At 39.6% G+C, this 15,354-nt stretch overlaps 1 protein-coding gene across 4 annotated transcripts in view; it reads right to left on the reverse strand.

Moving 5' to 3' along the window:
• Positions 1-139: 139 nt before the first annotated feature.
• The window catches only part of als2b (alsin Rho guanine nucleotide exchange factor ALS2 b), a 30,486-nt gene continuing 15,271 nt past the window's right edge, over positions 140-15,354 (reverse strand). For 2 of the 4 annotated variants that reach the window (XM_061829686.1, XM_061829675.1), the window contains exons 16-33: positions 14,343-14,413; positions 14,190-14,259; positions 13,924-14,096; positions 13,781-13,846; positions 13,610-13,708; positions 11,916-12,080; positions 11,713-11,824; positions 10,009-10,086; positions 9,055-9,188; positions 8,723-8,887; positions 8,515-8,632; positions 7,458-7,615; positions 5,226-5,549; positions 5,099-5,150; positions 4,973-5,034; positions 2,658-2,807; positions 2,460-2,556; positions 140-1,985 (exon numbers count right to left, since the gene is read on the reverse strand). In XM_061829686.1, coding sequence (XP_061685670.1) covers positions 1,947-1,985; positions 2,460-2,556; positions 2,658-2,807; positions 4,973-5,034; positions 5,099-5,150; positions 5,226-5,549; positions 7,458-7,615; positions 8,515-8,632; positions 8,723-8,887; positions 9,055-9,188; positions 10,009-10,086; positions 11,713-11,824; positions 11,916-12,080; positions 13,610-13,708; positions 13,781-13,846; positions 13,924-14,096; positions 14,190-14,259; positions 14,343-14,413 — 2,133 coding nt within the window. In that variant the 3' untranslated portion in view covers positions 140-1,946. The remainder of the gene's footprint in view (positions 1,986-2,459; positions 2,557-2,657; positions 2,808-4,972; positions 5,035-5,098; positions 5,151-5,225; positions 5,550-7,457; positions 7,616-8,514; positions 8,633-8,722; positions 8,888-9,054; positions 9,189-10,008; positions 10,087-11,712; positions 11,825-11,915; positions 12,081-13,609; positions 13,709-13,780; positions 13,847-13,923; positions 14,097-14,189; positions 14,260-14,342; positions 14,414-15,354) is intronic. The other 2 variants (XM_061829705.1, XM_061829695.1) reach the window with 2 other exon arrangements.

Here is a 15,354-nt window from a genome sequence, read left to right on the forward strand (position 1 = left end):
CAGACCTATGCAGACGATTTAGGTGTCACAGATTTAATCATTGCTCAAATTGTTTTGTTTTTGCCCAATTTGTTCATGACACTAGCATTTTTTTTAAACACTTTAAAAATTAAAAGAACAAACCTTTTAACAATGGAGGAGATGTTTAATTGGGCAAGTGTTGGAAATTATGGAATAACAAACACGGCTCAACAAAAAACATTGTCACATCTTATTAATTTTCATGACAAAATTAAATAGTGCTTCATAAACAAGATTCATATTAACCAGAACACTGGTAAAATGTCCTTCACATCACTGTTCTATCACTACACATTAAATGGACAAAATGTCGAGACACCCCTGGTTAAACTTTTTTTTTTTGTGATATAAAAAAGGACAAACAAATTTCATTTTCAGCATTGTGACCTATAATCAATACAACCAAGTTAGACAGAAACCAAGGTTAAACGTTTGGGCCATAGTTCCAAAAGGTATACTGGCACAAACACAACACTGCTCATCACCATACGTACAGAGAAGCACGGTGGCGGCCGCATCACGTATTGAGCCAATTTTTCTTCAAGGAGGTGAAGGGAATTATGAAGTTCAAAATACCATTAGTGTCACCACAGAACCTTCAGGTTTCTGCTCCAAAGCAAAGAAAATGCTAGGAAATGACTACTAGAACTTCTGAACTTTATCTAGGGTTAATAAAAGGCACTTTAAATGGTGGAAGGTGTATGCTGACTCGGATTTCCGTTGCGTTCGAATGTGGTTAGTTGATTCTGAACACAGATGCATAAAAGTAATAATAGAGTGCGCACACAAAAATAACTTCAATTGTTTAGGAATTATTAATGGTGGGAAAAGCTTTGAAGATGACTTAACATGGTTTCATTTTTTTACATCAAAAAAATAAATACATTCAAACAGGGGTGTAGGAATTCACATCCACAACATGCAACTTAACAGTCGAGAAAAATATGAACAGGAAATACTGCATCTGTTTTTAGTGTCATTGAAATACAGGTCTCAGCAGTCGACTAAATGACTTCAACTGTAAAATAATCAGAGGAGAAAAAAAAATCCCTCCCAAACCCTTTCAGGGCAAATCCGAGACACAAAGGAAAGGACCCATGACATAAAAAAAAAAAAAAATCTATGCAGTGATTGCATTCAAAAAGAGAACATTTCAGTATGGTTTTGCATGCACCAGTTTTTTTTTTTTTTTTTTTTCCTCAGAAGACCAACTTTCCATATTCTCTTCAGGTCTCTTCAGTATACTTTCCGTAGCTCTTTTTGAAACTGACAATGTGGACCTAAACACTGCAGTCTGTCAATTCAACCATTGTTTTCTTCCCATTGTATTCAACCCACATGCAAAGACAAGAAAAAAAAATGGTGTCTTCCTTCAAAGCTCCTCTAGTAATAGAGCTACATGCCAAAAAATTAACAGATCCTGCATGCCCCCCTTGATTGTTCTTTCTATACTTTTCCGCTTCCTTTGAATTCATTCGTGGGTGACATTGTGTCACAACAATCACCAATATTTGCTGCTCGGGAAAAATACAGCTTGAACCATTGTACAGGCTGCATATCTCCACAGAGTGTCCATAGGAATAAAATTTAATGAAATCTTCTGACATTATAAAAAAAAAAAAAATGATATTACTATAGAGTTGCAAACTCAATTGTCATCCATTAACAATGCTCCCCACCTCCACATCCCATACAGAAAACTCTGAAGAGATGTCATGGATTCACATATGGACAGTTTTAAGTGGTGGATTTGTACTGGTAACACTATCACATCTGCTCACAGTCACAAAGGATGGAAAGTGGTCTCCTATCAACATCAAAAGCAAATGGAATGCTTAGTGACCTCAGCTGAGCTCCTGTCAGGGGCTGATGGCGGAGGAGGAGCCACAACACACGGATCAGTCAAAAAGAAAGAAGCTCCTGCATTAAGTGATCCTCTCATGCTGGATCTGGTAGTAACAAGCCTGCATGGGGACAGGAAACATCTCAGTGGGTTGGAAAGATTTTCAGTGTCAATTAGTCTACAGTGGTACCTTGTCTTATGAGGGGCCTGATTTGAGTTTTTCAAGATTTTAATGCTATGTCCTGTGAGAGATATTACACCTTCAGAGGGCGCCGGCAAAAAAAAAAAAAAAAAAAAAATCAATATCGGTTACCACAATTGTGAAAGTATTAACTATTGGTTTAGGTTTGTATTTTCAGTTTGTTTTGCGCAAGTATTATGCCTAACGTCTTACTAACCATAGGTCCTAATATACATATATATTTCCTGATTTAGAAATGTTTTTGTGGATTTTTTTCGAGTGGGGTTGGAATAGACTTTCTATTCATTTAAATGTGGAAAGATGATTTGAGATACGAATAAATTAAGAGCCTGGTCGGGGAATGAATTAAACTCTTAAGTCAAGGTGGCACTGCATTGTGGTGGTTATGGTTACCTTCAGAGTGGTGAACATGATTCCGTGCTCACCGTGCTGGACGCAAGGATCCATGAGGTCTTCGATCAGGTTGACCTCTGACCCAAGGTTCCTGATTCTTGTGTTTTAGGAAATTGGAAATATTTAGATGTCAGTCTGTCTTACAGTTCACAAAACTTTATAGGTCTATATGATGAATAGAATAACGTTGGAGCTAACCGAGCACGCAGCACCACATAGAGGAAAACAGGAAATAGGTCATCCATGGACCAAAGGAAGACATGCTTCAGAAGTGACTGCACTTCCTTTGTGATCTCCTCAAAAGTCAGCTGGATCACATGTAGCTTGTCAGATGGGGTAAAAGTTGTGCTGAAAACAAAGGACAAAGGAAACATGTTTTTGTGCCATTTCACAAAAAAAATCTTACACCAGTGGGACACTAGTTCACTAGGCACCGTTTGCAACCTCAAAATGTCTTCTGTTGCCACTGCTGGAAACCGAGGACGGCCCTGTATGGTTAAATGTTGCAAAACGAGCAGTGGTACCTTGACTAATGACAGTCCCAACTAACGCTTTTCAAGTTATAACCCTTCACTTTGCTTTGATCTGAATTATGAGCGGGGTGCAGCTACCTTGCAACTGAAGTCAAGTAAAAAAGGTCAGATACACTCTCAGCCGTTTATGGAACAAGACAAACTGTAATACATTAATATAAAATGAAAACTTTGCAAGGAGGATGGGAAAAAAGTTCAATGAACTAGATGTGTGGTAAATGGCCAAACTGAGCTGGAGTCAAGAGGCCACACCCTTTAAAGCCACACGCAAAAACACAAATACTACGACTTTTAGCCCAATTCCATGAATTAAAACAAGTCTATTTATTTACATTCTCTTTCCCATTTTTATATTTACATTTTACAATACAGTGCTATTTTGCTTAATAAAAAGCCAGACTGATCGTGTGATTTCTGTACTTAACTGGTGTTTAATTGCATACTGTGCTGCCTAGATCGAAATCTCTTGCCAAAAGTGAATGGCTTGACAAAAAGACCGTTTTGCCAAAAATAACCACGTTCCAGACTCCAGAGTCTTACTTCTGTATTCCTCAGACCCATGCCGCTCTCACTCTATGCATAATGGACCTTTCCGACTGGCAATATTTAGCTCAAGCGCATCCGAGGACCATTTTGTCCGTAACATTAACTTTTCCAAGCGCACGCGATCGATAACCAGCATTGCTTGTGGGACATGATGACAAGAGGGGCAGGTCAAGTCAGGGGTTAAGACAGTTAGGCCATCTGATTGGCTACTTTTGTACGAGTGATCGGAAAGGTCCACTGACAAGAGAACCATCATCACATGGCCACCACGTCATGTGGGGCATACGTTGAACATGGATGGAAAGTTGGCACGGGAGGCACGTCTCTTGGAATTAGTCATATTGTATGCAGTGGGGCAAAAAAGTATTTAGTCAGCCACCAATTGTTTAAGCAGATCCCACTTAAAAAGATTAGAGGCCTGTAATTTTCAATGTCGGTATACCTTACCAATGAGAGACAATTTTTTTCAAGTTAAGTTTTAAAATTAAATTTTTTAAAGAATTAATGAGATAACTACGGTGGAAAATAAATATTTGCTCACCTATAATAAACAAGCAAGATTTGTGGCTTTCACAGACCTGTATCTTCTTTTCTGAGAGGCTCGTCTGTCCTGCACTTGTTCCCTGTATTAATGGCACCTGTTTAAACTATAAAAACTAGAAAAGACACCTGTCCACAACCTCAAATGGTCACACTCCAAACTTAAAATCTTTGGAGGTAGTTGAAATTCTGCCTTGCCCAGCGACAGCACCAAAACATCACCGTTTTAGATGAGATCTGCATGGAGGAATGGGCATGGATTATGCTATTTACATGTAAAATGGGCTTCGACTAACAAAAAAATTCAGGTTACGAAACGACTTCCAGAATGGATTCATTTTGTAAGTAGAGGCACCACTGTATGTCAGTCCCGTTCTGTGCCTTCATTGCACCACAGTGTCCAATTCTGGAACTAACAGACTGTCGACGGTATTTCAAGTGACAAATGGACACTATTTTTGGATACACTGTTCAGTTTTGACTGTCCGTTCTATTCGATATCCAGTTTATCGAGGTTCCACTGTACTTAGGTGTGTTGTGTGCATCTCTGCACCACGCTGCCCCTATGAGGCCGAGGTGTGCACAGCAGTCACAGCGCACAAGCATGCACCCGCATACGCACGCATCCAAGCACAGTACAATGAAGGGTTGTGCATTAATCAGGCAGCAAAAAATGCGACGTTAAGGGAATTTACATTAACATTTACATATTAATGTAAACAGCTAAAAAAAAAATGTTTTTTTTGGAGGTGATGGAATGTATTAGTGCCTTTCCATTCATTTTAATGGGGAAAATTAATTGGTTTATGATAAAATTGAGTCACAAGTTTGGTAACAGAACAAAATAAATTCGTAAGTTAAGGTACAGATGAAGCAGGGAGTGATAAGACAAACCTAATTTGCTGGAGAGTTTCTACTGCAGACGCAAAGCAAGTATCCTTGGTGGTGGACAGAACCTTGATTAGACAAACAGAAGTTATGAAATGTTTTCAAAGAACCAAACACAAACAACCAAACTACCTGCAGGTTTTCCGCTGGTGCTGGCATGGAGACTGAAACAGGCCAAAACTTCCTGAAGGAAAATGGAAAAAATGATTTAAAAGCACAAATAACTCCTGCAGTGATACAGGGACATTGTGAGACATACTGCTGGACACCCAGAAAAGCGAGCAGGGCTAGGTCGGGTTGCTTGTTGAGGCGGAGGACACACTCCCAGTAGACGTCATCCTCTCGCTCCTTATCGAGAGCGTAGAGCGTGAAGAGTGGTGGGTAGAGGCGAGGCAACAGGACAGGAAGCAGCAGAGCCAGGCTGCTCACCACATGGCTGAGGAAGGACTGCTCCAAATTCTGGGTTATGTTCTGTTTTGACGGCTCATCTTCAGGCGAGCAATCAAATTTCATGCCTGACTCCTGAACGTTGGCTGGCTCTCTAATTATACCGCCATCTTCTGGCAAGTCTGGGAACAGAAACCTGCACAGAGTTCACATGCAAACCAAGAAAGAAAATGAAACCAGACAAAATAACATTTAAAAAACAATTCTACTCCTGTTCTAGCATTGGAAAGGCTGAGAGAGTAGCGTGAGAAGTAGCCTGTATGGTGATTTGATTGGTATTGGCCGATCATGAGTCTTTTATGTTGATCGGTTTATTCTCATAATACGTCGATCCGATCAATGTCCACAAAAGTCACTTAGTCCAGGTTGCCACCATGGCCAGTATTTTTGAAAATAAAACCAACTTTTTTTTTCTTATAAGGTAGAAATGTAAATAATTGACAGCCAATAAAGTTATTAAAAACTGAACTGAAAATAATTGACAAATTTGCTCTTTCGCAATTGCACAGTGAGACTACTGCAATAAAATCTTTTATTACGATACCACCGCATCCCGTACTTCACCATCATTGGGCTTTATCTTGTCAACTCAAATGTGACTAATTACCGTGCCGACGACAACACAAGTGGAACGGTGCAACTGTTTTATAAAAAAAAAAAATGGGGGGGGGATCACGTTGGGGTTCACCTGTGGTTAGGACAAGAAAGGGAGAACTTTGTGTACAGCTTCCTTGAGGTATGTTAACATAGTTAAATACGATACAGCTCACAACTAGGCAACAGAAAGTTTCGTAGCCTAGTAAGTTAGTGGTAGGTAACTAGTTAGGTAGGTAGTTTCTGTGCAAATGTTGAAAACATAACATTGACCAGATCAGCAAATTCTAACCTTTTTTGAGCCAAGCCAAATACTTTACAGTTGAAAATTCTCACAGCACACCAGGAAACAAAAATGTCACAAAACGTAGATCCATTATTTTATTTTGTCTGTCACTAAACCTCAGTGGCATAAATACTAGTACATGAACAAAGATACATTTTTTATTATAAATATTTTTTTTGAGCAATTAAGTACACATGTATATATAGTAGTTTAAAATAGATTCATTGATCCATCTTGGGATTGGATAAGTAATCTGTCATTGTTTTTTTAAATTCCCTGATCGGTGATCAGGTCCAAAAATCCAGATTGTATCAAGCGTAGTTAAGAGTGGACCATTATTGTTATCGCTACTGTTATCATGGGACTACAGTGTGCCCTTGCCCATTCCAGGTTCAACGTTCGTGGCCCCGCATATTCACAGATTTTTGTGGTTTTTTTTTGTTTTTTTTTTAAATTTACCACATTTTCATGATCGTAGAGGTCTTATATTCTCCTCTATATGGACAAGGCAGCATTTTAGACATGTGCTTTACAACGTGGTACACCTTGTGTACGCACTGAGTTCCAACATTTGCAGATGTTGTCAGAATCAGAATCAGCTTTAATGGCCAAATATGCAGCAACACACAAGGAATTTGTCTCCAGCAGTCAGTGCCACCCCGGTATGATATTCATGTTGAGTACTGAGAAGAACTAACAAGAACGAAGAACAGTAACATTCAATTAATAGGACCTATGCCTTACAAGAGTCACAGTTGTGCAAGATGCAGCCATCTTCATTTAGAGCAGTTAAGAGTGTGTCAACGCCCCACATTAAACAGAGCGCTCTTACTCATTTGCAGTTCCCATTATAGACCAGTGCGATGACAATTTTCCAAAGGGAGACAAGCCAACAGACAACAGACAAGCCAGGTTTGCTTCAGAAATGAGCACAGTTATTCACGGTGTCTGTTACCATGGTGACTGAGCCAGAACTCCTCATCCCCAGCTCTTTAAAATAATTTATTAGGCTTCCCTCATATCAGGGTCAACTTCCTCTAATTTTTCAAATAATCTGCTTGCTGGAATACACCCCGATCATCATATGATGCCTTGAGATAAATGTTGCGAAATACTCCTGAATAAATAAAACAGAATCAAGTTAACTTTAGGGTACTACAGTACCTTACAATCTGAAAGATGCGGTTAAGATAAGATTTCAACTCGCTGACAGCCTGCGGCAGGAGCCGGCGGTTGGCTCCGACGCCAACATATGTCATCCTGTAGACGGCCACCAAGGCTTCCATAAGACGGCCTAGTGGGTGCAGCGGGGTGTCACATGCCTGAGAAGATGACAAATATTTTTATGCTAGTTTGAATAATTACACGCACATTTACTAAGTTCAAAAATGGAGGTTTGCACCTTGAATTTTGAACAATGTTGTCATAATGTTCACTTAACAGGTACTTAGTTTAACAATGTTTACTATCACATTTACAGTGAGCAAGGTTTGTAACATTTGATCAATAAACATAACTTGGCATAAAAAACATCCTGAACTAAGGAAACAGATGTCATTTTCAGATTCAGCAAACCAAAATTGTCCTCAAATCAAGTGGAGAAAAAAAAAGAAGTTTTTGTAACCTCGTGTTATCAGTAAGCAAAGCAAATTTATTTATAGAGCGCATTTCATACACAAGGGAACAATGTGCTTTACATGATTAAAAGCATTTGAAAGAAAAAAAACAGCTGAAACATTTAAAACATGGGGAAGAAAAAATCAAAGTATAATTAAATCAGTGTACAGTGCAGGAAATATCAGTCGTGTAGCAAAACTAAGGACCGGTTCAATTTAAAAGGTTTTGGATTTGTTTTGGCTTTGGACGGCCCAGACTGGATTTTCTGTTGAGACTGGACAAAACCAGCACAAATTTGCTATTTTTCAATTTCAATATGATGGATCGGAAGAAGCACTCAGGAAAACTACAAACACAATTATTTCAAGTGATACTAACCCCACACCAACTCAGTAACACCTGCAACATTTACTGTGTATTAACACAAGCAGAAGTGAAAATAATGATGGGAAAACATTTAAGTGTGGAAAACATGCAAAAAAAGAAATAAAGAATGTACAAATATATTTCAAAACCACTGTACATGTGCATAAACCATTTCTAAACTGCACATTAGCGCGTGGGTATTTAATTGTACATAACTGAAGTATCAAGGGGGCCTCACCTTGATGAGATAAAGATGGATCGCATGATATCGCGCCACAGTAATGGGGCCTATATGCTGAGGGATCACCTCTAAACTCTCCAGAGTTCTGCTGTGACTCCGAGACAGCAGTTCTGGACTGAGAGAAAAACAAACATTTTGAGCATTAAAATCTGACAGGGAACATTTAAAGAATCTGAGCCACATCAAAACAGAAAGTGACCAAAACCTGTCTTGAATGTGTCGTCGGTTGGTAGTGAGGGCCACTGCAATATTGTCCCATGCCTTGCTGGTGTCTCCCTGGCCCGGTGCCTCACAGCCTAGTCGGCTCCAACACTCGTCAAACACTGCCTGCCACTTATCCTCAGCGCTCACACAAAGACGGCCTAGCTTCCTGACATATTCAAAACACACAAACAGCAATAAAGTCAAGTCAGCGACCCGGAGAGGGATTAGAAAACAATGGTCAAAACAACAGCCGTAGTGACAATAGCAATAGTCGATTAAGTTTTTATTTCTGTGACAGAATTGGCAAGTTCATGTAACTTAAGGAAAACTTACACAGGACGAGCCTTCTCCTTGTCTGTTTCAAAGAGGTGAGGCTTAAAGTAGGAGCCAGTTACTTTGGGACCAGCACCCCATTCACCATTGAAGGACCCCTCCAGGTAGTCGCCATTCCCCATCGTCAGCACTCCCTGAGGTCAGATTTGTGAACATTGTCATTGTTTTTGGGATTACATGAAGTAAAACGAAAGGGAACAAAAGACAAGTAACATACACCAAATGATCTATTGTCCTTGAAAAAGAAAACATAGGTGGTGTGAGTATGGTCTGAGCTATAGGAACAGTGTGGGTAATGTCAAAACTGTCAGGTGAGGAACATTCTAAATAATTTTGATGGGAGATCGGAATTGTCTTGTCTGAAATGGCAACAATCAAAAACAAGTCGAAAATTACATCCTTGAAAGCAGGAATGAATGCCGTGAAAGATTATAATGCTGTATGCATCAGAAATTTTTTGTAACAAACACTTGGTTCAAACAACACAAGAGAGGGCAGTAAACATGGAACAACCCAAGCTAAACTGCACCATATCAAATTGATTAGATCCTTGTCAAACAGCAGATCATTTTAACGAAACAGCAATTTAATGATGCATGAAAACTACCGCTTGTACAGATTAAAAATAAAAGTAAAAGTGAATTTGTAAATAGTAAAAAAGAATACTGTGACAGAAATTTGGAGAAATGGCAAAATATTGAAAAGTAAAGACACCAAATTAAATTATGTTGGGAAAAGGTGAGATAACCTGAGAGTGAGTACAGCGCAAATCGGAGAGGAACAAATTGGCTACAGTAATCAGGAACCCCATAAAACACAGATTAAACATGATGTGCACCGAAGATGTGGCTTTCTCTTCTTGGCTAAAGTTAGCTGGGATTGGCTCCAGCTCACTCAGAACCCTTGAGAGGACAAGTACTATTGAAATTGGATGGACAGATGCTTATTGGTCACCTTGCCGTTAAGGGTCCAGTCATCAGAGAACTCTCCTTCATATGTTGTATCATCCTCGGACAGAAGAATCCCATTGCCCTGAAAGACAAAATTTTTCACCTTATTTTGAATCGCACGTTTTTTTCTCACCACTTAACATTTTTTTTAATTGCATAAAATGTGCTGAAAGGCTACTTCCACCAGAAAGAAGACAGATTACAGTTTGCAAAAGCAAATAGTTATCAACACATTAAGGATCCTGTATTTTGGCTATTTAGACCTCCATGGATTTATTCCCTGACATGGACTTAGTATAAACGTGTCAATATTTTTTCAAAAATACCTTGGTTTTGTCATCCGAGTGCCCAACATTAAGAAAGAACGTTATATTGCAATCCAGAAAATAACATCTCAAGACTTCATCCATTAAGTTAAATTAACAACTGGGACTTATAAATGGACAATAACCCAAATCATTCTGCCAAACTGAACAGAAAGTAGCCTAAGGATAAAGTTAATGCTTTGGCGAGGACATTGCAAAGCCATAAAAAATTATGGGCACATCTGAAAAGGTATGTGCAAGAAAGATGGCCAACAAACTTGGCACAGTTACACCAGTTCAGTCAGGAGAAATGAGCCAACTATTGTGAGAACCTTGTGGAAGGATCACGTTTGTCATACGTCATATTGTTTAAAGGCAATAGTTCCAAATACTAAAACAAATCAAAGCAAATTTATTTGTATGGTGCATTTCATACACAAGGCAACGCAATGCGCTTTATACTAGTGAAATATGTGTCAACTTCTGACTGGACGAAGTTAAGAAAAGTTGTCAAAAAAAAACTTTCATTATTATAGCATTTAGCAAACGCAAACAATTTTTGTTATCCTAATATACCTAAAACAAAAAGTCTAATTTCATTACAGACAAAGGACAAAAAAAAAATACCTTTTTATTTTTTATAGTAAATGTTACATTCTGATTTTAAAAAGGCGGCATGGTGGATCATCTGTTAAAGCGTTGGCCTCACAGTTCTGAAGACCCGGGTTCGATCCCGGCCCCACCTGTGTGGAGTTGGCATGTTCTCCCCGTGCCTGTGTGGGTTTTCTCCAGGCACTCCGGTTTCCTCCCACATCCCAAAAACATGCAACATTAATTGAACACTCTAAATTGCCCATAGGTGTGATTGTGAGTGTGGCTGTTTGTTTCAATGTGCCTTGTGATTGGCTGGCAAACAGCTCAGGGTATCCCGCCTCCTGCCTGTTGACAGCTGGGATAGGCTCGATCTCTCCCCGCGACCCTAGTGAGGGTAAGCGGCAAAGAAATGGATGGATGGTTTTAAAAATAATATTCAAACTGTCAAACTCTAGTTGAGGTAAAACAATGACTGCAAAGTATAAGTAGCAATTGGAACACTGAACGCCAAAACAAAAACAAGGAAATGGCAGTGCAAAGGATTTCAACTATTACAACTATTTTAAAAAACCCAAAGCTTCTGATTTCAACCTCACAAGAGGACAGTACTTTCTGATTACTCCTTTTTCACTCCAAGGGCCCCGTGCCACCACAGGCAACCCACGTGACACACATCGTTCCCCCCAAAATGTACGTTTAAAGTGTGTGGTATTTTTTATTGGACTATACTGGTTTGAGTGGACATGTGACATCAACGACAATTTCATTGGTAAACACTTTTTCTCATCCTCCTCTCATCTTTCTCATACCATCATCTTATCGTCTTTGAAGGATCCTTCGTAGTAAAGGCCGAATTGCGTGACCACAACCCCAGTGCCATGTCGCATGTTGTCTTGCCACATGCCAATGTACTTCTCCCCTCTGATAGAGAGAAAACACACACACAAATAAAGCTCTTACTATGAATCTTAACAGGAAACTCCAAGACCCTCCTAAGTACAGTGAAACATACTTGGTGATGTCGTCAAAGACACCGTAGCCTGTCTTCTTGTCGTTTACCCACTGGCCGATGAAGACGCTGGGGGTGGAAGTGTTGAGCTTGCCACTGCGTAGCATCCCGTGGCCATGTCGCAGGCCATCCTGGAAGGATCCATCGTAGACTTCAGCACTTGCATATCTGAGCATCACGAAAGCTGTAGTCAATATGCATACTATACAGTAGGACATTGACTTGTAAATTTATTTAGCTCCATGGCATAACTAACTTTAATTAAAAAAAAATACTTTGAAATTAATTCAAATGACAAATTTACAAATGAAATTGTGGTTTTAGCCATCTCTGGTGGATTCAAGAATTGTAAGACAGAAAAAGTTTCAATTGGATTTTGTGATTACACTGTGCAATCATGTAGTTCCACTCTTGGTTTTTACTGCTGTATGTGTGATCATATTTTATCCGTGTCTTTTGTATTTGTAGTAACCATCTTGATCTTGTCCTGCTGTCTTGGCCAGGTAACTTATTGAAAAGGCGTTTTAAATCTCAATGTGTTTTCTGTACCTCATTAAATGAAGGATTCAAATTTAGGATAATAATTAGTCAAAACTCAGACACTGCAAGGCAAGGAATAATGGGAGAGAATTTCTTAGAGAATTTTATATTTTCTTCAAGTGCAAATGTTTACATACATTTCCTTAGTATCGAGGAGCATGTCCTTTGAACTGCATGACTTGGGTCAAACGTCTTGGGTAACCTTCCACAAGCTTCTGAATCCTGGCCCATTCCTCCTGACAGAACTGGTGTAACTGAGTAAGGTTTGTCACCTCCGCTCGTTCGCAAACGCCATCTCAGATCTGCCCACATATTTTCGATGGGATTCACAGCAGGCCTTTGTCATGGCCACTCCAAGACATTGACTTTGTTATCCTCAAGGCACATTTGAACCCTTTTGGCAGTCATTGTCCATCTGGAAGAACCAAGTGCACCCAAGTTTTAGCTTCCTGGCTGATGTGGCTGTGATATCTCCATGTGATGTTCGTTCTTCATGATAGCATCTATTTTATGAAGAGCTCCAGTTCCTGCTGTAGCAAAACAGCCTCAGAACACAATTCTCCCATCATCATGCTTTACAATTGGTGTGGTGTTCTCAGGTCTCCTAGCTTCCCCCTTTACCTCCAGATGTACTGTTGGTCATTCAAGCCAAAAAGCTCCACCTGAGTTTCATAAGACATGTCTTCAGAAGTTGGGATCTTTGTCTTGGTGCGTTTGCAAACTGTAATCTGGATTTTTTTAGGTTTCTTTAGAAGTAATGGCTTCATTCTCAGTGAGTGGCCTTTCCACTCATGTAGGTGCAGGACTCGCTTCGCTGTGGATAATAACACCTTCTTACCAGCTTCATTTAGCATTTTCACAAGGTCTTGAGTTTTGCTCTGGGGTTTATTTGCACATTTCAGACCAAAACACGTTCATCTCTGGGATACAGACCCTGTCTCCTTCCTGAGCGGTGTGATGGCTGGAGATTCCCATGATGTCTATACTATCGTATAATCTGGAAATTGCACCCAGGGATGAGCCAGACTGTTCTCTTCTTTGCTGACTTTTCCATAATGTTACACGAGGAAAATCAGTATATAGGTATTGAGATACAAATGGAAAAAACATTTTTTTTTAGAGGTCTTACATTTAAAGCTAAAGCAGAACATGCCCACCTGTATGTTCCCACACCATGCATTTTTCCATCCTTCCAGAAACCTTGATAGTGATCGTTCTTGTTCAGGGTCTTATTTGGAGCCACAAATTCACCAAAACTAAACAAAAAATATATGCTGAGGACAGCATATCACATATAAGCCATGCTTATGTTCATGGGGAAAACTCACCCATCCTCCTGTCCATTCTTAAATGACCCTGTGTAAACCCTCCCATCAGGCCACTTCATCACACCTCTGAGGAGTAACAATGCCAATCACCAATTTTGAAAAGCATCAATAAAATTAAACATAAAAATAAGTCCATGTCCAACCTGCCGTGTGGCTTTCCGGCCAGCCAGCGACCCTCATAAATTGCTTCTTTCAGCCGTCCATCTTTGTAAAAGGTGTAGGTGGCGCTCCGACATATGGGAGGTTCAAACTTTTGTCCTTCACCTAAGCTCAGGGCCTGAGCCACTGCTTGGTTCATGCAGCGGATCCACTTAGCCTGCCAAAGGACGATGAGAAATGGGGACTTTTACCAACTCATTTGCATCAATTAGTCACAACAGCAACAGTATTTGACTTTCATTGAATCTACCTTCTCCATGGCAGAGCTTGCTAGCAGGGTAAACATCTCTTCCGGAGTAATCAGTTTCAGCCCGTAACTCCTCCGGGAACAAAGCAATGTATCATTCCAGGGAAAAAAAAGCATCTTTGATCCAAAATTTACATGTCAAAATAATTCACCCACAGGCCAGTGTTGTCCTCTGGAATAGGCTCCACCCAAAGTGTAGCCAATGGGAAGACATGATGAGTGGAAAACTGGGGGGGAGCAAGGGATGATGGTTAGACAAAACCATTGAGTCATACCACACATACATGTTCTTCATCATGCTCTTCATACAGGTTCAGGTGACTACTGTTCTGGTGTTACCAGAACCCTTACAGTCCTGCTGACCATTACCGGCAGCCTTTCATTTTTTGAAACCCGGTATAATATCTTCATGTCAGAAATAAATGGAAATGTTGTATAAAACATATCGGGATCTTTAAAATGGAGGTCCAAAGTAGTTTAACAAAGACAACTTTTTTAAAAAACTTAAATATTGTAATTTAAAACAATAACAAAGCATGTGTAGCAATATTGACAACACCCTTTAATATTTGGTTGCTTACGCCTTGGCAGCGATGAAACCCTCCGAACTTTTCTTCTCTCCATTGATAAAGTTTTTGCACTTCTCATGTAGTCTTTTATCCCACTTTTCCTTTTCAATTTGTTCAAACTCTTGAACAATTGCAGGGTTCTTTTCCTCAATGTCTGATTTTTGATTTTCAACAGGACAAAGATCAGATCTCATTGCTGGACATTTTAAAAGTCATTTTCAACCATTCCTGTGTTGTTTTGGTCACATGGTTTTGGTTTTTGTCTCGCTGGAGGACCCAGATCTTTGCATTAAACAAAGTTTTCTGACGTATGATAAGACATTTTGATGCAAAATGTCTCAATAATTTTCTGACTTCATGGTAACTGTGAAACAGTCAAGGCCTCAGTACCAGTGGCAAAGCAGCCCCACGGCGTTATGCTTGACTCTTGGCATGGTGTTTTTTTCGTTAAGGGCTTCATTGTTCCCCAGGTTAAGATATTGTTGGTGTCTGGAGCTAAAAAAAAAAAAAAAAAAAAAAAAAACCAAAAACAAAAGCTCTATTTTTGTTTCTGTCCATAAAATAACGTTTCATGGACTCAAAGTTCTCTACAGAAAAAT

The sequence above is a fragment of the Syngnathoides biaculeatus genome, chromosome 2 (assembly GCF_019802595.1).
Source record: "Syngnathoides biaculeatus isolate LvHL_M chromosome 2, ASM1980259v1, whole genome shotgun sequence".
Classification (NCBI taxonomy): Eukaryota; Metazoa; Chordata; class Actinopteri; order Syngnathiformes; family Syngnathidae; genus Syngnathoides; species Syngnathoides biaculeatus.